Source organism: Microtus oregoni, unplaced genomic scaffold, assembly GCF_018167655.1.
Source record: "Microtus oregoni isolate MIOR12 unplaced genomic scaffold, Mior012 000071F_ref0000514, whole genome shotgun sequence".
NCBI lineage: Eukaryota > Metazoa > Chordata > Mammalia > Rodentia > Cricetidae > Microtus > Microtus oregoni.
In genome coordinates this window covers 8,310,189-8,333,678 of record NW_024543978.1, presented here as the reverse complement: position 1 = coordinate 8,333,678, position 23,490 = coordinate 8,310,189, and the positions used below count along the sequence as shown (strand labels likewise).

General features: G+C 46.1%; 1 protein-coding gene across 12 annotated transcripts in view; it reads right to left on the bottom strand.

Moving 5' to 3' along the window:
- Positions 1 to 23,490, bottom strand: part of Bcas1 (brain enriched myelin associated protein 1) — a 78,764-nt gene that overhangs the window by 3,886 nt on the left and 51,388 nt on the right. For 5 of the 12 annotated variants that reach the window (XM_041641703.1, XM_041641708.1, XM_041641706.1 and 2 more), the window contains 4 exons: positions 21,888 to 21,929; positions 16,799 to 16,966; positions 6,716 to 6,781; positions 2,129 to 2,407 (listed from right to left, as the gene is read on the bottom strand). In XM_041641703.1, the coding sequence (XP_041497637.1) occupies positions 2,129 to 2,407; positions 6,716 to 6,781; positions 16,799 to 16,966; positions 21,888 to 21,929 (555 nt within the window). The remainder of the gene's footprint in view (positions 1 to 2,128; positions 2,408 to 6,715; positions 6,782 to 16,798; positions 16,967 to 21,887; positions 21,930 to 23,490) is intronic. The other 7 variants (XM_041641705.1, XM_041641707.1, XM_041641715.1 and 4 more) reach the window with 4 other exon arrangements.

Below are 23,490 nucleotides of genomic sequence, written 5' to 3'. Positions count from 1 at the left end.
GTCAAGCAACTCATTCTTCCACTGCCTCACAAAGTGGTGCTCTGATTTATCCCTCGTCACTAATTGAAGGAACCTCACTACCTTTTATCTGGCATCTTCCTCCTCTGTGGATTCAGTCTGCTGCATCCTCAGGGCCATGCATGTGGCTGGCGTGTGGAGGCTGTACCTTACTGTTGTTCCGGTGTGGCAGGTGGATGTGTGCAGGTGTGCAGGTGTGCAGGTGGTTATATTGTACTTTCTGTCAGTATAACTTAGACACGGTCAAACTAGCCCTTTCTGCTAGTTCTATGAGCTCGGATTAATAGAAACACGGTCATGTTAACACCACCTAAATCAAAATACATACACCTCCCTTGTCTCTGCCCATCTCCCAACTAACAGGCCCACTTTATAGACCCTTACAATGTCAGGCCTTTCCCCGTTCTACAGTTTTTCCTTTTCTAAGATCCTTCTTTTTGGTTTTATTTTCCAGATAGCATCTCACTGGGTAGCCCAGGCTGTTCTAGAAGTCACTATTTAGCCCAAGCTATCTCTTCTCTCACAGCAATCCTCCTGAGAGTTAGGATTATAGGCGTGCACCATTATGCCTGTTTTCCAGGATGTCATGCCAAGAAATGATAGAATTCTTAGCTTTTGAGTGTTGTAATGAGGGGCGGTGGGCTGTGTCCCCGCCACCCGGCTAGTTTATACCCGAAATAACGACACCAAATTGTATTAATTAAATTACTGCCTGGCCCATTATTTTTAGCCTCTTAGCGGCTAACTCTCACATCTTGATTCAACCCATTTCTAATAATCTATGTCACCACGGGGTCATGGCTTATTGGGAAAGATTCAGCATGTCTGACCTGGCGGCTGGCTCCATGGCGGCTCTCCCTTCCTGCCTTCTTGCTCCCAGAATTCTGTTCTGTCTACTCCACCCACCTAAGGGCTGCCCTATCAAATGGCCAAGGCAGCTTCTTTATTCTTTCCTGGAACTTCAGCCAATCACATTCCATTTAGGGTGTGTCCCCCTGGGGCCACACAAAACAAATAAAAAACATCCAGGTGTGCTTGCTTCTTCCTCTTTGCCCTCTGTGCTCCTGGATCGCTGGAACCCTGGTTTGTAAGTTTTTTCTTCTGTTTATTAAAGGTGAATATTATTTTAAGTTGGTTTGGTTAAATACAACTTCTGATCGACCACACCCATCAATTGGTACCCTAAAAGAGGGGCTGGAGAGATGGCTCAGAGGTTAAGAGCATTGCCTGCTCTTCCAAAGGTCTTGAGTTCAATTCCCAGCAACCACATGAGATCTGGTGCTCTCTCTGAGGAATTAAGATGTGAGAGTTAGCCAATGAGAGGCTAGAAATAATGGGCCATATAGTAATTAAATTAAAACAATTTTGTGTGGTTATTTCGGGTATAAGATAGCCAGGTGGTGGGGATGCAGCCCGCAGCTCCTACTACTACATTTGAGCAGTTTCTTTCCTGGCGCTCGTGAGCTGAGATTTATACATGTCACATGGATTGGAGGCGGTTACCAGTGGCTCTTTCTTCAGTGTAAAGTAGAACCTTACAACACAGGATTGTGCACAGAGCACAGTTTAGCACTAAAGTGTAGTAAGTCATGTTAAGGGAAGAGTGTGATAAACTATACACAACATAGGATGCCCTGATTTCCCTCCATGGTGGAAATAAACCCTGTCCTCCCCACATTGCTTTAGGTCAAGGTGTTTATCACAGCAACAGAAAGCAAACCGAGATAGAACTACAACTGTTACCATGACCTAGATTTTACAAATGAAGAAACTGAGGCACTGAGGGGTTGTCTCAGCCAAGGACACACAGCTAGGAGGCAGGCAGAGCAGGACTGCAGACAAGCAGGGTAGAGAGGCTTGGGAGCGTAGGCTTTCCGTCTCACTCCCGCCTACCATCCCCTATGCTACTTAGGTCTTCCCGTCTCCTCCACCCAGCATCCTCATCCTTCCTGCCCCTAACCTCAAACTTATCTGTTATTCTCTGTACCTAGTGCAGTGCCTGACACCCAGTAGGTTCACAAAATCTTTTTTTTTCCTTTTTGCCAGCTTTCTAGCCAGCCCCCACTCTGGAGTTTAATAAGAAACAAGAAAGAAGACTTCATCTACTTACCAGCCCCTTCAGAAAGCCCCCGAGGGACTGTCGCCGCTTCTCCGACTTCTTTGGGGTCTTGTCCCCATTCTGCAGTGCGTTGGCCTCCACCACAGGAGGTTGCACGCACTGTGCAGGTTCTCTGGCTTCCTGTTTGTTGTTCTTCTGCTTGTTGGTCTCGGCCACAGACTTCTTGTCCACTGACTTCTTGTCCTTTGAGGAGTTCTCCTTGCTTTTCTGGGCTGTTCCCACAGGCTCTGGTTCTGGGGGCGAGGGCGTCTTCTCTGTGGAGTTTGACGTCTACATAATTTCAAACAAAGCCTCTGTTTAGTGTCTGAAAGTCCATTCTTAACAGCAGGGGGGTAAATATGTTAAAGCAGTGATGTTCAGATGTTGGAAAAGAGTTTGGATAAAACGGGGAGGGATCATCAAGGTGTGTATAGCAGGGGGTATTTATTTATGTGTTTATCTTTTTTTAAAGATTTATTATTATGTATACAGCATTCTGCCTGCATGTATGCCTGCACGCCAGAAGAGGGCACCAGATTTTATCATAGATGGTTGTGAGCCACCATGTGGTTCCTGGGAATTGAACTCAGGGCCTCTGGAAGAGCAGCCAGTGCTCTAAACCTCTGAGCCATCTCTCCAGCCCTGTGTTTATCTTTGTAATAATCCAGTATTCATTTATGCTTACCCTGCAAGTACCCTCTCTCCATTCTTTGTTAAACTACATAAATGACTTTGACCGAGCCACTTAACTCCCCAGGGTCGCAATTTCCCCACCTGTAAACTGGGGTAGCAATAACAGTTACCCCTGTGAAATCTAGGCAGTTCTAGATTCTTTTTTTGTTTTGTTTTGTTTTGTTTTTCGAGACAGGGTTTCCCTGTGGCTTTGGAGCCTGTCCTGGAACTAGCTCTGTAGACCAGGCTGGTCTCGAACTCACAGAGATCCGCCTGCCTCTGCCTCCCGAGTGCTGGGATTAAAGGCGTGCGCCACCATCGCCCGGCTAGATTCTAGATTCTACCCCTGGATGTGGCATGTCGCCCAGACCTGGCCAGTTACAGCAGTGTATGTGATGGGGCATATACAGCTCTGATTGGTTCAGGATAATCTAGAGACAACTCTGATTGGTTCAGGATACTCTAAAGACAGCTCTGATTGGTTCACGATAGCTGAAGACAGCTCTGATTGGTTTAAGATAGCTGAAGACAGAAGCTGATCTGATATTAAAGCTTTGCTAAAATAATCAAGAGGTCTGATTTTATTCCACTGGATTTGAAGCTATGAAAATATAAGCCTGGACCTTCGGGAGTTCATTTCAGGAGAAAAAATATGACCCGATAGGAAGTCAACACAGTAAAAAAGCAGAGCCGAGAACACTAGAAATAAATCCGTATGGATATCAGTATGTGTGACCTTGGATCCAGGTCCTTCCTGGAAGCCCTTGCATGCATAGGCCAGTGTTGAGAGGGTGTCCCATAATTAGCCTGTGACTTATTTCTTGAGGGTGCTCATTTTGAAATTCATAATTATAATGTCTTATAGTTTTATGTGAAACTGTCCTTTTATTTTTATGACATGGCAGTTAAAAAAACTGATGGTTATTTTTAATTTTGAATGGACATCTTTCAGTACCAAAATGAGACATTCTACACGGCACCTATAATGTAGAGGCTTGTCAAAACTCCAGTCCTATAAGATTCTGGGAAAACTGTAGCTACACATAGCAAAATAAATAAATAAATAAATAAATAATAAAATCTGGCAGAAAGTTGAAGTCTTTTTCTTATCATATTTTGACCTAAACTGACTACCAGTACAGACAATATAAAAGCAGAATAGAGGGAGACCAAGTAACCCCAGTGAAATCTTACTCCCCAGCAGTAAGCAACCAGAGCCCCAAGCAAGCTCTTACAGACACGCATGGGTCTCAGCAACTCTAGCTTTGGTGCAGCAGAGGTAAATGGGAGTGCCAAGAGAAGTTTGATGAACTCAATGTCACACACACCATCCCATGGACTGGTGACTTCTCAGATCCTAGCTGGGAGACATCATGTCTTTACATGCCAACACGGGCCTCAAACGTGTGATCCTCCTGCCTCTGCCTCCCAAGTGCTGGTGGTCCCATGCCTCCACACGAGGCTTCTGGGACCTTGAACTTTTGTGAAATGCCATCAGTACTGGCTTTAAAAACAGCAGCTTTGAAAATCACAGCAAACAACAGAAGTTTAACTACTATCCCATGGGGCCACATTTGACCCCTTAATTCAGGTCTTCAAACTCTGGTTCATGAAGTCCTGCCATGTACCTAGGAAGGAAGTCTCACGGCAGAACTGCAGTGTTGACGGAGAATAAAAGCTGGCATTGTGCATCAGTGAACCCAGCACAGCTCTGAGGAAGAAGCCAGAAGACAAGCAGACTGGCCACTCTGAGCCTGAGCTCCTGAGAACTGCAGCTCTCCAGGAAGTAGATGCCCTTGGAGGTAGCCAACACCCTGCAAATTATCCTGCAGCCTATTGTCCCTAATCCTGTCCTAGCAACCAAAGCTGTGGCAGGGGCTAAGACATGGAGGAGAACCCCTGAGTAGCATAGGAAGCCAGAGCAACTGTCGCCTTGGGATGAAGGGGCCTCCCACCATGGTGGTCCTTGGGAAGGCCAGGACCCTGCAAGGCTGTGCAAACCCCTGAACTTTCACAAATTGTGTGGAAGAAGCCAGCATCTGGCAGTGACTCAAGACCTCCCAGTGGATCAGCGACCTGGCTCGAGGACAGTTCTATCATGTCCTTGCCGCTGTGTGACCAGGCATCGAGAATCTCTTCATGTCCTCACCTGTGCAGTGTCACCTGAGTCAAAGGACCACATCCGGCCCATGTGGAATGCCAAATCCACGGCAGAGAGCATCTTGGTTTTCCTAGGAGGGAGGTGACCCTGTGGCACAGAACTGTCAGCCTGATGTTCAGGGAAGTCCCCGGCCAACAGGCTAACAGAAACGCGGTCCCCCTCTTAACCTTGCCTGCAGTTCCTCTTTTTATGAAACCACGAGGCTCTGAGTGCACCGTGCAGATGAGGCGCTGGGAAACAGTGATGCGGGGTGACACACTAGTGGCCCACCGCTCACACTGCCCAGCTCTTCTCCGGAGAAACTCCATCTGGGCACTGAGATTCTCCTTGTTCCTCCTGCCCATATATACAGAGTTTTCTAATTATTACTAGAAGTAGACACTTTACACTCTATTCTGAATTATGCTTTAGATTCACATGGTATGAATATAGGATGGTCATTCCCTACCAGAGGTTTAATGGGAATGATTCCTTTTGGGGTTTGTATTTGGAGTAAAGTAATAATCCAATGTTAAATGAGGCCTTACTGATGGTGCTCTGATTCCAAAGGTCTAGCGTCCTTATAGGAAGAGACACTAGGGGGCACTCTTCTTCCCTTGCCACCCACGCCCCAGCCAAGGCAGAAGCAAGGGAGAGAGCCTCACTAGAGACTGAACCATGTCAACACTTTGAGTTTAGCCTTTCCAGCAATAGAAGTGTGGGAGGAGAAACCTCTGTGGTTTAAGCCACTCAGTGTATGATGTTTTGTTATGGCAGCCTATGATAATATAAAATCACGTATTGAGCCTTCCGTGCCAGGAATGTTCTCAATGCTTTCTCGGTACTGATTTATCCAGGCAGGACTTCCCCTACATCCTCCCAAGGGTGGAAACTGAGGCACTGGGAGATTGGCGGTCTGTCAAAACACTCACAGCAAAAAAAATCCACAAAAAAAACAAAAAAAAGACCTTGGCTAATCCAGGATCGGATCCAGGCCTTTGGAGTCTAAAATCCAGGCTTTAGAGCACTTCTTCATATTATTAAAATCAATACAAGAGTATCTGATGTTTTTATAGAGTTATCTAGTTATATTAAAAAGAAGTGCCAGATTATAAACTAGGGGGTTATTAGATGGTGTCGAACACCTAATTTTCTTCCCTCTGGCTCCCAAGTGTTGGGACTGCAGGCATGCGCTACCATGCTTGGTCTTCTGCTGTGCTGGGATGGAATCCAGAAGTTTGAGGGTGTCAGGCAAGCTTTCTACTAAGCAAATTATATCCCCAGCCCAGTGATCCCATTTTTAGAAGAACGATCCCACGCGGATATAAAACACTCTGCTTGTTAAAGAATAAAGTAACTGAGGAAATGAGTTCTAGGATAGTTCCTACTGTGTGCCAGGCACCACCCGCGGTGAGAGGAAAACGGAAACACCTGCTTGCTCCACAATGTTCCCGGCATGAGTGAGAAGCGTCAGGAGACAGGCCGGAGAACCAACACAGCATCACAAGTGAGCAAGCAAGATGGCGGTGATGCCCGAAGGGCCTAGGACCTCTTTGAGGAGGTGACATTTCTGCTAAAGCTTGAAGGCTGGAAAGGAATTTTCCACACGAAGAGAAGAGGTGCAACACAGCTAAAAACTGTACACCATGTCTGCAGAGGCCAACAACGTGGGGTATACAGTGAATCAAGAAACACAAATGGCTGAGAATTGCACAGAAAACGAGTCTGGAGAGGCGTGAGAAGGCACCGGACAAACCTGCCACCAGACTGAGTTCAAGGTCACTTACTTGGCAACTGGAGTCTTTCCCAGCACTTTCTTCCGAGCGGGTGATCCCTCCATCCCCTTTCACTGACTACAACAACAAACAGACAGTGGCCTCTCAGTGACCGCAACACAGCAATGAAGGACAGATGCAACCGCGCTTCCGAAACCGATGACCCCCGCCATCTGTTCTTGAGATTTAGGATCAAGACACTAGAAGAGCAACCAGGAAGGGGTCCCTCACAGAGATTTGGACCTTTGTGATCATCACAGTCCGACGGAATTCAAGTGTCAGCTTCCCAAAGGAGCAGCAGAAGTCCCAAGCCCCTAGGATTGTATAATTCTGGGATGAATAGACGTGAGCCAAGTGCCAGTGTTGAGGCTGGCTCTGGCGGACACACCTGCTGATGCAGAATGCGGTCCCCTGGGCATAACAGCCGCTGTCAGGGAACAGCAGTGACAGCCACGAGAGACCCTCCAAATCAGCCTGCTGACTGTCCCTCACAGAAAGGGGGCAGGGGAACTGTTTGACTCTCACCTGAGATTCCAGCCACTCTTTCCTGCTCACCCTTCCCAACTGTATGGGATTCTGCCCTAGTGTTTGTGGTCTCAGGAGTACTAGAACACACAGAAGACTAATTGGGGGAGAAGGGTGTGGCTCCATCTAGCTAGTTACTAGGAAGTCATTGTCCAGGCTGGGGAAAGACCTTCCAGTGCCGCAGCTGCTTTGGGGTCATCCGAGCTTCTATAAGACACCCATCACTCACGCCCTGGAAGTGAGCCCAATAAGCTCAATGGTTTACCATGTCTGACCTCGGGGGAGTTGGTACTCTGCTCAGTCACTGGCCCCCTGTCTGGGGTGAATAGATATTTGCTCCCGTCTCCCCAGGAAAATACATGGAATCTCAGCACTTATGGGCTGAGGCAGCAGGACCACAAGATAGTCTGGGCTCAATGAGATCCTTTTTTAGAAGGGGAAGGAGGAGAATGAAACAGTCTTGGAAGGAGGAGGAGAATAGATGTGAATGGATGAAAGAATGAACAGCTGGGCTCTGTAGCCTTCACTGGCACCACCTGGCTGCTAACTCTTTTTGCTGTTTTCACCCAATGGAGCATTGAGGGTTAGTGGGCATTCCATTCTTATCCTTTAGCGCCCCCTAGAGCCAGTGGCTTCCTTGACGCGGCTGAATCTGCATCTTTGATTTCTTCAACCAAGTGAGCTGAGCTAGTGGTTCCAATTGTGTGGCCACAGGCACAGAGGCCTCGGACTCACCTGGGGACCTGTTAGAGAGATGCAAATTCTTCACACCTGCTTAGATGCAGAGCCACTGACTCAAAGTCTGGGGGCTAGGGTTTGGCCACCTGTGCTTAACAAGTCCCTGGGGGTACTGAGCGCATTAACGCTCCAACTGGCCACAGACACACTCAGACTGACCTTGAGCTCGGCAGCTTTGACTGTGCACACAGTAATGCCCAGTGCTCTACGCAATCAAATACTCACTGGATGGGATGAGCGCTCAGGTCTCATCGACGACACCAACTCAGGTCCAATCTCTTGAACAGCTTAGTTATTAATTCCCACCATCCCTCCCAGCTGTGCAGGGGGCGGGGCAGAAGCAGTGTGGGCTGAAGAGGAGACCCCCACCTGCACTGTGTCAGCTGGGCTATTCTCTTAGCAGGCAGCATGCGCTCATAACGCACAGCCAAGAGCAGTTAATCCTAAGAACACTAGAGCAGGCAGGCAGGTAGCTGGCTCGGAGCTGGCTCGTCACCTTCTGTGATAGCAGTCAGGAGGTGTGAGGACAGAGTTTAGACCCCGGGAAGCTGGGAGGGCATAGGGATCATTTGTAATCCCAGAGGAAGAAACAGGATTCCTGGAGAATCGAGCTACCTAGGCTAGTCCTATCTGACAGCACCTGGTTCAACCAAGAGACTCTGCCTTAACATAAGACTCCCAATACCAGCCTCAGGCAGGCACACATGCACACATGTGCGTGTATACCCCCACACATGTGTACCCATGTACAAGCAAGCACACATACCATAACCGCATGAAAAAGAAAACCGTACAGGTCATGTATTTTGACCGGTTAGTGATACCTGCTTCAGCTGTCTGAGACATGATGCTCAAGGCACTGGAGATGAGCACGAGGCTAACTTAGGTGGCTCAGCTGAGTGCAGGCGCTGTGCTAAAGGAGAAACACGTGCACGATTTGTCCACCACAGCAGAACCTCAGCAGAGGGGAACCGGCATTTTTCTCATTTTAAGAGCAAAGGAAACGAAAGCTCAGAGATACCAGGCTGGGCTGTGAACCTAGCTGGTTAGAGATCCGCGTGGTAACAGCAGGCAGTGAGTCCAGGCTCCATACTCTAAGCCACCTCTGCCTGCCGAAGGAGGAGGAGGAGCAGGCACCACTCAGTCAACTAGCGATGGTTGAACGTTTACTTGAAGTTAGATGATCTGATTTAGATAAATTGAAATTAGATTAAGCAAAATAATGCGGGCTCGGAGAAGATAGAGGCTGATGAACCTCAAGTACAGATGTTTGTGGGACACGCCCATTCTCAAGGTGGACCCTGAACTTCTTCAATATTAACTGGTGTTGCTCTCCAAACTACAGAAGCTACAGAAGCACTGACTAGGACCATCAATGGTTTGAACCTTTCCTTCTTTTTTGAGACAGAATCTGCTACATTGTCCCGGCAGGCCTTGAACCTGTCATCTTTCCGCCCCGGGCTCCTGAGTATTTACCAGCATGCACCACTGTGGTGGTTTGGATGAGAATGACCCCGGTAGGCTCATATTTGAATGCTTAATCCATAGGGAGTGGACCTGTTTGAGAAAGATTAGAAGGTTTGGGGGTGTGGCTTTGTTGGAGGAAGTGTGTGTCACTGGGGATGGCTTTGAGGTGTCAAAACCAAGCTAGGCCCAATGTCTGTCTGTCTGTCTGTCTGTCTGTCTGTCTCTCTCTGCTGCCTGTGGATCAGAATGTAACTCTCAGCTCCTTCTCCAGTACCATGCCTGCCAGCGTGCCACCATGCTCCCCGCCATGATGAGCTTAGAACCTGACTAAAACAGCCACTGTTCCTGGCTTCCATGCACTTTTCTCAGAGAACTCATTGTTGTGGGATTCACCAAGGATCAGTGTGTCCTTGACATGGAATTTAGATGCTGGGTCATGGAGAGGGCTCTTCCTTCCTCCAGGTCTTCTGAACTGTTCAAAGATGCTAAACCCTGCCTAAGCGTGTTGAGAAAGGGGAATCGACTTCTTTGGTTACTGTGGCCAGTTATCCTACCACCTGCTGAAGTTTCGACACTTCAGGTTCTCACTCAGACCCCCAGCTTCAGTAGAAAGAGCCCCTTCTGCTGATTTACACTCCAGGGTACCCTGCAGAATGTGGCTTCTGGCCACGTCGGTTAGCCTCTGCGGGACTGTGTATGATCGTCTGTGTGGGTGAGTGGGGAGGTGTTCTTGTGTGGCCGTGTGTGTGTGCATGGGGAGACCACAGGTCAACACTGAATGACATTCCCCTGGAAGCTTCATCTGTTATTGTTGAAGCCGAGTCTCTCACTAAAGAGGCTGACCAGAGAATCCCAGAGAGTGACCTGCTTCTACTTCCGTGGTCCTGGGATTACAAGCATGTGCTACCATACGTGGCCTTTGAACTATGGGATCTGGGGGTGAAATTTAGGTTCTCACACATGGAAACCAAACAGTTTATCAAAGGAGCCACCCATTCCCCTCCCAGGGAAATGTTGAGCTGCAAAATACAAACACGTGTGGTGGGTTGAATAAGAACGCTCCCTATAGACTCTGGCATTTGAATACTTGTTCCCAGCCTCTGACACTGTTTGAGGAGGCTTGGGAGGTGTGGGCTTGTGGGAGGAAGTGTGTCATTTCAGGCAGGCTTTGAAGGTTTAAAGACTCTCACCATTGCTATTTCCCTGCTTTCTCCTTTCTGTTCAAGACACGAACTCTCAGCTTCCAGCTCCAACCATCATAACCCCCCTTTTATAAGTTGCCATGGTCATAATGTTTTATCCCAGCAATAGAAAAGGAACCACTATAACATGCATGTACAAGATAGCTTTCAAACAAAAACAAACAACCAACAACCAAAACAATGGTCCTTCCCCAACTTCTTGACAATCAAGTTGTTTTGTGTTCCAAGAGAGTGCTGTTGAACTTGATTTTCCTTGTTTCAAGTTGGCATTCCATGGATGCCTTTTCAGGTCTAGGGTTGGATTTGCTTTCTTTCTCTCTGTCTCTGGGATAGTCCTGGAGGAGAACTGGGTCAGATCAGTACCATGCTGTGTTGGCAGTGGGAGAGCAAACCTCCGGGACCTCAAAAAGACCGCAGCCAACCCACCCTTTTAAAGGAAAACTGGGAGAGAGTCCCTTAAGCCTTCCCACGGCTTTTCTCTGTTTACTGTAGGTGCAAGCAGCTGTGTGTATGTCAAGCTAACTGACTTCTGGCGTCAGACAACGCTGTCATTAAGTTCATCTGAGGCCACTTCCTTAATCATCCCTATCATGCGTGACAACGTCTCCCACCTCCCTCCCTCAGAACCTAACTCCGCAGAGTCCTCTTTCAGCTACAACTCAGATAATCCATGCTGGGCTTTGCTGTCCAAACAATCCTAACTACTGAGGCTTTATTTTCTCCAGCTGTCAAAGATAACAAAGTTACGGTTTGAGGATACTGAGATTCTTTCAGAAACGATTTAGGAAAGATTAGAGGCTCGGAAGCAATTTTGGAGATTTTCCTACTCTCTGTCGAGTAACTTGTCTCATCCACGGTTTTATTCATAAGATTTAAGGTGAAGCATCTCGGGACTCCAGCCTGCAGTTTAGAGACAGAATCTAGTTGTGGTGTCTGAGCCCTGCATGTTAACGATGATGGTTTTTACTGCTTGCACGGTGCCATGCATTTTGGTAACTTGATACTCTGAGGAATGTTCCAATGTATCCAATGTTGGAGATGCTTCTGACATGGGTCGCTCAGATGGCCAACATTTGAGCAGAAACATTTGGTGGTCAGTTCACATTTTGTTTGGAAAGGAATGCGAATGGATTTTGACTCTTCAGCTAAAACTGGCAGTTAAAAGACATGGGATGGGTATGGTGGCTCAAGGCTTTGATCCCAGCACCGGGGAGGCGAGGGCATGGTGGATGTTCTCAGGAGTAACAGAATTTATAGACTGAATCTCTCTCTCACCTATCTCTCTCTCTCTCTCTCTCTCTCTCTCTCTCTTTCATCTATCTCTCTATCTCTTTTTATCTATCTCTCATCTATCTATCTATCTTCTACAGAATCTATCTAATCTCTCTATCTCTGTCTGTCTGCCTGTCTATCTATGACTTTATTGGAATCACAGGCTGCAGCTCAACTAATCCAACAATGGCTGGCTGGAAACAGAAAATCCAAGAATCTGGTAGTTTCTTAGTCCACAAGGCTGGATTTCTCAGCTGGTCTTCAGTAAATTGGAATCCTAAAGATTTAGGCTCTAATGCCAGTAAAGGCATGAATGTGATGGCGAGGTGAGGGCAGGCAGGCAAAGAGCAAAAGCTTCCTTCTTCCATGCCCTCATACAGACTTCCGGCAGAAGGTGTGGCCCGGATTAAAGCTGTGTCTTCTGCCCCCAACTCAAGATCAAAGCCACGCATCTTCCTACCTCAAAGGTCTGGACTAGGAGTGGATGCACCCCAGCAAAAATAATCTCCCGCAGGTGTGGTCTCCATTTCTGTATCATAGTTCATTCAAGATGTAGCCAAGTTGACAACCAAGAATAGACATCATAGCAGATCTCTGTGAGTTCAAAGCCAGCCTGATCTACATAGTGAGTTCCAGAACAACCAGGGCTACATGGAGAATACCCTATGTCAAAAAACTAACAAACAAATAAATAAAACACCACCTCCAAGCCAAAAAAGAAGTAGGATGATTATTCATTAATATTTATTTATTTATTTATTTGTTTGTTTGTTTGGGGTACAGAGTCTCATGTAGCCCAGGTTGGGCTTGAACTTAATATGTACCCAAGGGTGGCCTTGAACTTCTGATCCTCCTGCCTCTCTGTCCTGATGTTGCGATTACAGATGTGGGTTACCACTCTCAGTTTGGAGGTAAATTTTAATACAGATTGAGAGAGTATTAGCAATAATGTTTCCTGACTCAGCTGGATTAACTTACATCCAAGGAAATGGATCTTCATTAAATGTCCAGGTCCATAGAGGTAATGCATCCCAGAGTTTGCTTCACTGAGATGTTCATCTGAAGTAAGACTGGGTTTGTCATGTAAATGATCTACCTGAAATGACTTTCATTGTAAGAACAAAGATACTCAAGGACCCTATCCCCAAGCTCAACATAAGCCAAAGACCCTATCCCCAAGCTCAACATAAGCCAAGCATTCATTTTCTTCTTTTGCCTTGTAAGATTAAATAGACAGTAGCCCCACATTTAAAGACAATGTTTGCAGAGAATCCCAGATGGGGCTCAGCATTATACTGTCTCCACAAACTCCAGAAACCAACCGCTGCACAGGAAGCAGCAGTAACAGCTGGGTCAAAGGGCGGCTTCAGAAACAACAAAAACAGCATACACTTGACTTGGAACTCCAAGTCTGCTCCAGGGCTGGGGTGAATTGCTCAGATCCGTTCCAGGCTCTGAATCCTGATGATCACTTGGAAGAAGGAAGAGCAATTATTACAGCTGGGGCAGCTTGACTTTGAAAAATATTTACTCTATTTTTAACTTATTTATTTGTGTGTGCTTGCGTGCATGTGTGTGTGAGTGTTTGTGTGTAGGGGGTGCATGTTTGTGTGTAAAGGTGCATGAATGTGTGCATGTGTGTGCATGAGTACATGTGTTTGTGTGTGTGCGTACATACATGCACGTGTGTGTATAGGTGTGTGCTTATGTGCGTGTGTGTTGGTGTGTGTGTGCATGCATGTGTGTAGGTGTGTGCATGTGTGTGTGTATGTGTGTGCGCGTGCGTGCATGCATGTGTGTAGGTGTGTAGGTATCCACAGAAGCCAGAAGAAGGCATTAGAGCCCCTGGGGCATGAGCTGCCTGACATTCGTGACGGGAATCAACCTGATGTCGTAGTACTCTGAACCACTGAGCTATATCTTCACCACACCGTTATTAGTATTTTAATACCCGAAGGGAATTTGAGATCCAGAACTTTGGCCTCAAGACCTCTGTATTTTGTTTTATAATTCCCCTTTCAAACCATCTTCCTTTCCTCGGCAAACAGCAATTTTTGAGGTTTTATTAGCCCATTAGATTGAACGTGACTGACAGAGAACTAGATTTCTTGGCTGGCTCCGCATTTGGGCCTTTAGTCGGCCCACTATTAAGCCCCAAAGTCTTTCCTTCAGCCTGAGGATGTCACATGGGCCAGAGAAAGACCCCCAAGGAGGACTAAATGGAATAATATATTTAAAACTAGTGTGGAGAAAAAGTGGGGTTTCCAAAAGCAGGGAGTTAACATCCTGACAGATTAGAAACCTGAAATCTCCATATTTCTATCTCCCACCTGCCTACCTGGTGATTAGGTACAGGAACACAGCCTTCTGCCTACTCATGGTATAAAAATACACTAGCATTTCAGTCAGTTTCCTGACACCAGCTGATTAGTACAAGAATCTGTTTCTCTTTTCTGACAGGCTAATGCCTTAGGCGTGTCTTGCGATTATTTTGGAGTCCTGTAGGAGCCTGTGGGACTTTGGCGGTTTAGTCCAGCTATGTGTGTCGAATGGTGTCTTAGGATTTATATTACTGATTTCTATTACTCTACTTTCTTTGACCTGAAATATAATTACACTAGAAATAAAACTTCCAATCTGTGAGAGGTTGATGTCCGGAAAGAAAATGGTTTCTTAAGGAATGAACTTGGCCAGGTGGGTGCGGAGGCACACATCTGTAATCCCAGCACTTGGTCAGGTGAGACAGGAGGATTACCATGAGTTTGAGGCCAGGTTGGGCCACATCGTGAATTTCAAGCATTATAGTAAAAAGTCTGTCTCAAAAAGCCAAAGAAACACGATTTAAAAAAAAAAACAATGAAATAAGCAGATCAGTGCATTCTTTTGAAAAAAAAAAATTCACAAAGAATTCCCTTGCCACAAACAGTAAGATGTGCCATCAGGAAGGAGACATGAGACGGAGGCTGGCGGTCAACTCACAGGCTGCTGGAGTTGGATACAAACAAGAGGCTTTGCTACTGGGCTTTCCATTAAATCAATTATTTTAAACAACATTATAATTTTCTAATTATATGAATGCATTTGAGGCATTCAGCTATTTGGCTTTAAAAGGTTGCCCTAAACCTTTAGAGGAGATTGCATGGTCTATTTTCAATCCCTTAGGGTGGGTTCCCTGCCTTGATCCCATGTGCAAATTCAAAGATTTTAAGTCAACTTAGAGGCCATGAATACACTACCAAAACCAAAAATGTTTCCTGAAAGAAATCATGGGGCCACCTTCCAGGGGTCTCCCCAGCAGGGACGTTAATATGCACACATAAAAATGAGTGTGAAGTCCCGGGCATGGCTCAGCGGGTAAGGTGCCTGCCGCCCAGTTTGAAAGCAGGCTCCCTCATGCAATGGCACACATGTGGAGGCCAGAGGACAAATTCAGTCCTCTCCTTCCACCGTGTGGTTTTGGGAGATGAAACTCCGGCTGCCAAGCTTGATAGCTGGTGCCCCGACTTGCTGAGTCATCCTCACTGGCCTATAAATCTCAAATCTTCACCCCAGTTTTAGAGCAAATGGGTGATGAGAGGAGTGGCGTTCAGCTTCAGCCTGCCCACCGCTTCTACACCCTCCATACCAGGAACCAACGAGCAGAACACGGCCCCTGCGGATCCCGCCTAAGTCTTGGTCCCACCTGCAACAGTTTGGCTGCCTTGTATTTTGTCTGCGCTTTCGTTAACAGGCTTCTGAAATTCAGGAGTTCTTTTCCCAAATGGATTAGACTCCCAGATATGAAAATAGAGCCTCCCAAGGGTGAAATTCTTATTCTTCATTAAAAGAGAGTTAAACCGATGACCTTTCTCTGGCTGACTTTAGTTTCCTTGTCGTCACAGGGATCCAAAGGTGTCAGCCCTTTCTTTCTGTTCCACACAGATTAGGAGAGTGGCAAATTCACCAACCAAGCTATGCAGCCATACAGATTCACTGTAAGAATATCAGGCAACCATTAATGCATTTGAATGGCCTAGGCTATTCATATCTCATGTGTTACCTTCAGAACTTACAGACTTCAATCCATAGCTTTGGCCTTTTTTGTTTTGCAGACTGAGTTTCATAGTGTAGCACAGTTTTGAACTTGGAATCTACTCCAGCCTCCTGAGTGTTAGGATTATAGGTGTAAACCTCTATGCCTGGCTATAAGTTATATTATTCAATATTTAATCTAGAAATGTCTTATAATGGTTTTTAAGACCTGTTTTAATTTATTTACATATGCTTTAAGAAATTATTTTTAAAATATGTATGTGCTTGTGTGCTTGTTTTGTATGTGCACCCTATGTGTGCAGTACCGCAAGAGGCCAGAGAGGGCACTGGACCTCTTGGAGCTGGAGTGACAGATAGATGGCTTTGAGTCACTTGATGTGGGCACTGGGAACAGAATCCCAGTCCTCCACAAGAGCAGCATGGGCTCTTAGTCAGCAAGCCATGGCTCCAGCCCCACCTTTACATATTCTTATGCTCATTATGTAAACAATTCATTTGAATAAAAGGAACATTCACCCCAAGGCCATAATGAGAAAGCTGCATCATATACCAACAACCAAAGCAAACATCAAACACACAAGGCAAAGCCAGCAATGAAATTACTTCTGGGTGGATACTGCTGTCAACATTTACAACCAAAAGTCTCTTACTTTACTAAAGGGAATTAGCTGAGGTTAAAGAACAGTAGCAAGAAGCAGGCCTTAGGACCTAAGGAGGGTGAGAGACCTACTCACTGAGCCCATCCATACCGCCCATGTCTCACCACAGCTGACACCAGGGTAGGACCCACCCCCAATTGCGAGAAGATGAGCTGCAGGTCTGCCCTGTACAGACGGATGGAGGATGGAAGGTGGCTTACCATCTGTCTGAGAAACGCCATCAGAGGGGTCCTCCGGGGTTTGTTTTCTTCTTTAACCTTTACATCTGTGGGTTCGGGCCGGGCCTCTTCTTCATTGAGATGTGCAGTTTGGAAGGTGGACTCTACTTCCTCAAGCCTTACAGTCTCTACCGGTGGCTCACACACTGCCTGGATTGTTTTGCCAGGTAATAAGAAAGTAAAACAAAACAAAACACCCCCCCCACACACACACCTAAATATTCCCCCAAGACATGTTTTAAGAAGGAATCTTGGTTCTCCCATCCACGGAGTAGCTGTGGGTTTGAACCTGTGACTAGTTCCTGTGTAGGCAAGTCTTCAAGAGGCAATATTCAGGATGAATTTAATGAGCTCACAGACAGATGATTGCTGATCACTGCACAGACAGACAGGCAGACAGACAGACAGGAGTGGTGTTGGCAAGTTGCTTTCCCATGAAGGTGTGAGTCTCTTCTACCTTTCCGTTCTAGTAAGTCTCTTGGGTCTGCCCCCAGAAAAATCACACCCAGCCTGTGTAGAGAGCCTGTGTTGGTTTGAATGAGAATGGCCCCAGAGGCTCATATGTTTGAATGCTTTGCCCCCAGTTGGTAAAATTACTTGAGAAGGATTAGGAGGCATGGCCTTGTTGGAGGAGGTGTTTCACTGGGGGGGGGGCTTTGAGGCACCCCATTCTAGCTAGCTCTCTCTGTGTCTCTCTGAGAGCTTGTGGATTGGATTTGAGCGCTTAGCTACTGCTCCGCCACCATGCCTGCCTGCCTGCTGCCATGCTTCCCACCATGATGGTCATGTCCTAATCCACTGAAAGGATAGACTAGCCCACAGTCAATGCTTTCTTCCGTAAGTCACCTTGGTCATGGTGTTGTGTCACAGCAGTAGAACAGTGACTAAGACAGATCAGTAATAATCAGGCAAGAGATGCAAGTCCTTCGGCCTACCAATGACCCTGAGCATCCAACGGCCTCCGGGTCCATTCAGAGATGGTTATATCAGTTACTACTTCTTTGCACACCTGTTGTCCAAGGCTCTTCTTATCTATGACCTTGGGACATAGCTACAAAGGTGATGTTATTCCCATTTTACAATGAGGATTATGAACAATCGTCTAACTTGGCTGAAGCCACACGAGAAGGCAGTGGCCACCTTGAAAAGAATGGGGTTTCCGGCTGGTAAGTGAAACATCTGGCAGCAAGATGTCCTCACACCCATTCGGGGGTCTGCCACGCTCTAGGAGCTTGTGCCCTTTCCATCCATTGTGGGTTCTTCTGTCCTTGGTCTGTGGAGATCTCCTCCTTACATTAGCTACCTCGTGGCCATAAAAGAGCTGTTGCTGTACAGAGGGTGGGAGAGTCGGAGATGGCTCCTGAGAAGGTAAGGACAGACTTTGACCTCCTGACCCTGGATTCAGAATGGTCTTGTCTGTGAAGCATTTCGATCCTTCGCGTACAAGCGCTTTGAGGGAGAACTCACTCCTAATAAGACAATCTGTGCTGCTGATGTGAGCTGTGCTGTAGGGACAGACCACGAGTGAGTGTGCCTGGGTGTGCCGTAAGCCACGACCTAGTGGATGCTCCAGGAGCGTGGCTCACCCTAGCACTGTTACCGAGGGCAGCGGGCAGCATAATACATTCTACTTTTTCATCTAGGTGCGGTTTTTTGTTTTTCGGTTTTTTTTTTTTGGTATTTTTCTTCCCTTACTGAGAAGTATCTGTAGCACTGATTTTACACATTGTTAGTAGGGAAGATTAGCTTCATCATTTCTAGCAATTTAATCAACCAAGGCCAAAACATTTTTGTGTTACACCTGAGCTAGTCCGTAACTGCTATAGACAAGATAGATTTTTTTTTTCAACTTTCTTTTCTTTTTTTGGGCCAGGGTTTAGAGTACTGGGCCCTGCAGCTCTCCTGCAGTGAGGGTTTGGAGTACTGGGCCCTGCAGCTCTCCTGCAGCGAGGGTTTGGAGTGCTGGGCCCTGCAGTGAGGGTTTGGAGTTCTGGGCCCTGCAGCGAGGGTTTGGAGTACTGGGCCCTGCAGCGAGGGTTTGGAGTACTGGGCCCTGCAGCGAGGGTTTGGAGTACTGGGCCCTGCAGCGAGGGTTTGGAGTACTGGGCTCTGCCGTGATTAATGCTGCTGCTTCTCCAGGGACGATGAAAAGAACTGCTTTTCATGCTCCTGCACTCCCCCTGGATGCCCCATTAGCTGGAAAAGCATAATCTCCCTGGGAACTGACACATTGATGGCAGGACCAGCACTCACTATGCCCCTGCCACTCACCAGCAGTGGCTAGTGGGGCACCCAGCTTTCCCTGCAAAGGCTGTTACCTGTCTTGGTCTGATGTGGGAGTGTCATATATCAATCTGTTGATTTCATTGGTTAAGCAATAAAGAAACTGCTTGGTCCTCATAGGTTAAAACATAGGTGGGAGGAGTAAACAGACAGAAGGCTGGGAGAAAGAAGCTGAGTCAGGAGTCGCCATGATTCTCCCACTTCAGGCAGATGCAGGTTAAGATCATTCCTGGTAAGCCAGCTCGTGGGCTACAGCAGATTATTAGAAATGGGCTAGTCCAGATGCGAGAGCTAGCCTAGAAGAGGCTAGATAGAAATGGGCCAAGCAGTGTTTAAAAGAATACAGTTTCCATGTAATTATTTCGGGTAAAGCTAGCCGTGGGGGTGGCCGGGTGCCGGGGACGCAGCCCCGCCGCTCCTATTACAACATTGGTCCACTAGGCAAAGCATCCAGAGACAATGCAAAGAGGGGCATGTGACTGAATTCTAACAAAACTTTGTCAACACTGACATTCAAATTTACATGATTTCCATATGTCATGATATTATTTTTCTCCCATTCTTTTCAGCCATTTAAAAATACAGAAACCACTTTTGGCTTGTGGACCAGATTAAAAGTAGATAGTGGACTGAATTTGGTCTGTGAACTAGTTTACTGATGCCTAAATTATCTTATCACTTAATTCTCACCCGAGCCACAAACTGGCTCCATCGGTATCCCCATGTAACAGATAAGTAAACTGAAGTTGGGGGGAAATGTGACCTGGAGATAATGGTGCCTGGGTCATAGCTGTTTATGCTCATTCTCGCCAAGTGATGGGAAACTAGATGGCAAAGGTGGAGCCTTAAAATTGGAAAGGTAAGAAAGAAAAAAAAGCAATATATAAACCATTTCTTTATTTCATTCAAAGTGTCTTGCTTCCCTTTACACCCATGCTAGCTTTGTGTTACTTTTTAAAATTAGGAATGCGTCTATTAATTCAGCCATATTCCTGTTTGAGGCATATGGTCAACATCTATTAATTCAGCCATATTCCTGTTTGAGGCATATGGTCAACATCTATTAATTCAGCCATATTCCTGTTTGAGGCATATGGTCAACATCTATTAATTCAGCCATATTCCTGTTTGAGGCATATGGTCAAAGTGAAATGTACCTGGCTGGTTCAGATCAACTCCAGATTTTGACCCCTGAGCTGCAGGGAATACAGGGATCCTAGGATAAATGGAAACACTGTTTCTCCCCCCTACCAAAAAAAATTCTTCAGGGAATTCAGAATCTCCAAGCTGATTTAAGCTTTTCAGGTTGACAAGAGAGAAGATTCTGGGTTCGTAGAAAACATTGGGTAAAATCACAAGAACTTTCTAGAATCAAGAGAGCCCTGAGCTTTTCTGAGCTATTAACTTTAAGTCAAGAAATAAAAGAAGAAAGGCTAGAGAGAAAGAGTGAAGGAATGGACGGAAGGATGCACAAAGGAACACAGGGAACAATAAAGAACAAAACCCACAGACTGTCAAGATGTTTCTCCTAATAAGAGTAACAGCACACCTAGAGGAACAACGGGAACTAACGGGACCGGGGATGGGAAGAAAGAGGAGGGACAGGAGTATGGGGGTAGCAATATCAAAGTATGACATATACTTGTATGAAAATGTCCTTATGTAGTTGAATACCATGTGAAGTGAATATATGCTGATGAAAATAAAAAAATACACACAAGGACTCATATGCAGCCATTCCAGTGTTCACCCCTTATCATGACTAACATTTTAGGGAAAAATGGATTTCCAACATCCATTTGCTTCCGTAACTAAAGAAAAATGAAAGCATACACACTGTTCATGGTAAGTGAATGGGAGACCCCAGAGGGTCCAAGCACATTTTGTTTTGGCAAAGTGATTACATCCTTTTGTCATCTTAAGAAGCTACGCATTCACTTATTCCAATCACATAAATGTCCAAAGTCAGTACTGCTTTCAGCATTGAGAGCTGCTGTCTTAGTCCTGAAGGTATCAAACTTCCATTTATTAATCTCTCAGGAGGAGATTTTCAAAAGTTACATTGTGTGTGTGTGTGTGTGTGTGTGTGTGTGTGTGTGAAAGAGAGAGAGAGAGGGAGAGAGGGGGGGAGGGAGAGAGGGAGAGAGAGAGAGAGAGAAAGAGAGAGAGGGAGAGAGAGATATCTCATATAACACCATCCCTTTGGACATGAATAAACTGTTTTAAAGTTTTTGACTATCTCTAGAAGATTAAAGGCCAGAAATGCAGAAATATTTGGCTATCATTCTAGCAGGTGCAGACCTCTATGATCAGCTCTCTGTGGAGACACCAGTCTGGATTATTGCTGCAAGACTTTCTCATGGCTGATACAAATGGCTGGACCTGAGTACCACTCAAAGTTAGTGAGAATCTGATAACCATGGAAACAAAGGTGAAGGAGCAATGAAGGCAGAATGAAGCAGAAGATGCAGCCCCATCCCTTAAGGATGTGCAAAGCCATTACTATGTGTAGTAGACTCGTTCAGCCCCTAAAGGATGACAAGATAAGGGAATGCTCTGATTTGGATCTACTTTTACAGAGATGCAATGGGAATGGTAAAGAATTGATTCAGCGTTGGCCCCCCACCTTGGTCCCATGATCATGGGAAGGGATGAACGAGTCTACAGAGTCTACAGTGGATGCATAACACAGGACATGCAAAACAAGGGATCCCCGAGCTGAAAACCTGATGGCCCGATGCACCGAAGATGACAGTGGAATGATTTAAGAGGGCACCGAGTCACTTACATTCTCCTCTGCACCTGTGGAAAGCGAATCCTCCTTAACTGACTAGAGGAAGATAAAAACAAAAACAAGAGTCAAAATATTACCAAAATAAGTTACGTGAAATCAAAGGGCTATCTGGTCGACCAGCCCAGAAGGGAAGTCCTCAGATACTAAATTGCTAATGTGGGTGGGCCTTGTTCAAGCAAGAATTTGAAGGAGGCTTCCACAAAGGCAAACGGTAGAGTAAAATAATTCAAGTTCTGTATTTCAAAATGCAGCGAACCAAGAATAGAAACAGTCACAAGTAGAGTATGTGTGGAATCGGAATGGTTGTCACAGAAAACACAAAGTCAGGGTGCTGGCTGTGGGAAAGAACATTGGCTTTACATTTTCTCGTAGTCAATAAAAACAGAACAGTAATAACAACTATATAATATTATATGACAATAGTAAAATTAGTATATAACAAAAGTTATTATTATTATTATTGCTGAATATCATGAATTTCCAGCTAGCTTTGGATTTACTCTATAGTCATAGATGACTCCTGTGTCCACTTTCTTTTTTATTTATTTTTTTTAAATTTTTTCCCTGTGTCCACTTTCCCAGGACTGTGATTCTCAGTGTGCACCTGGCACGTGTACTACTCACTCATGTGGCGCCCGGGAGCAGACCCAGGACTTCCTGCAAGCTGGACAAACATCCTAACTAAGCTACATTCCTAGCACATCAATGCACAGTTGCTGTTAAGCAAACACAGGTATTTTCCCGGAGAAATTCTAGAAGAGAACCAGAGAAATGCACCCCGCGTCTCTATGGAGAAAGCAGGCACCCCCATCTCATAAGAGGATCCCCAGCCTTATCTGATTGCAGTCCTTGGTCAGCACTGGGGGCTGCTCCCTACACCGGCCCTCAGTCTGGGCTGACTCCATTCTGCTCAAGTTCAACCTGGACGGAAGAGTCCATGGAAGGCCAGGGCCTGGGTTCCACACTAATCCAGACACTGTTTTACCCCCTGGGGTCACCTGGCTCTAGAGTCTGGTCCCAAACAAGAGGGGGCATCCCACATTTTCCAAAGGCCGATGCTATGCTATCTTGATATCTTTCCTTTAGCGATTCTTAAACCTTGACGTGTGGGTATTTGTGGACACAGACCACCTTGAGAACTTCCCAGAAACAAAATCCTCTGCAAATGATACCAGGACACTCACAGAGCTTCTCTGTCTTTTTCCCTATACACATTTTAATCCTGCTTAGTAACAGGGAGGAAAGGGGACATTTGCATCTGCATCTCTCAGGAGCCTGCCAGGCCTTATCTCCTTTAACATGTCTCAAACAACAAGCATGTGACTACCATTAATAGTATAAGACATGACACAGAGAGGCCAAGACACTTGCTCAGGTTAAATCCTCGAGAGCAGAGGATACTGTTCTGAAAGCTAAGTCCCTTGTTTGGTGATAGCGAGCTTGCTGTCTTCCTAGCTAAGATCGGACGGTCTGTTTCTGCTCATCTAATTTTCATATCAGCAGCACCCCAACATTCCTAAAAGCTTCTGTTGATGAGGAAATGATGCCGCCCTCAGAACAGTTTACAAGGGCTGCTGCTTTCCTGGGGTGTGTGCAA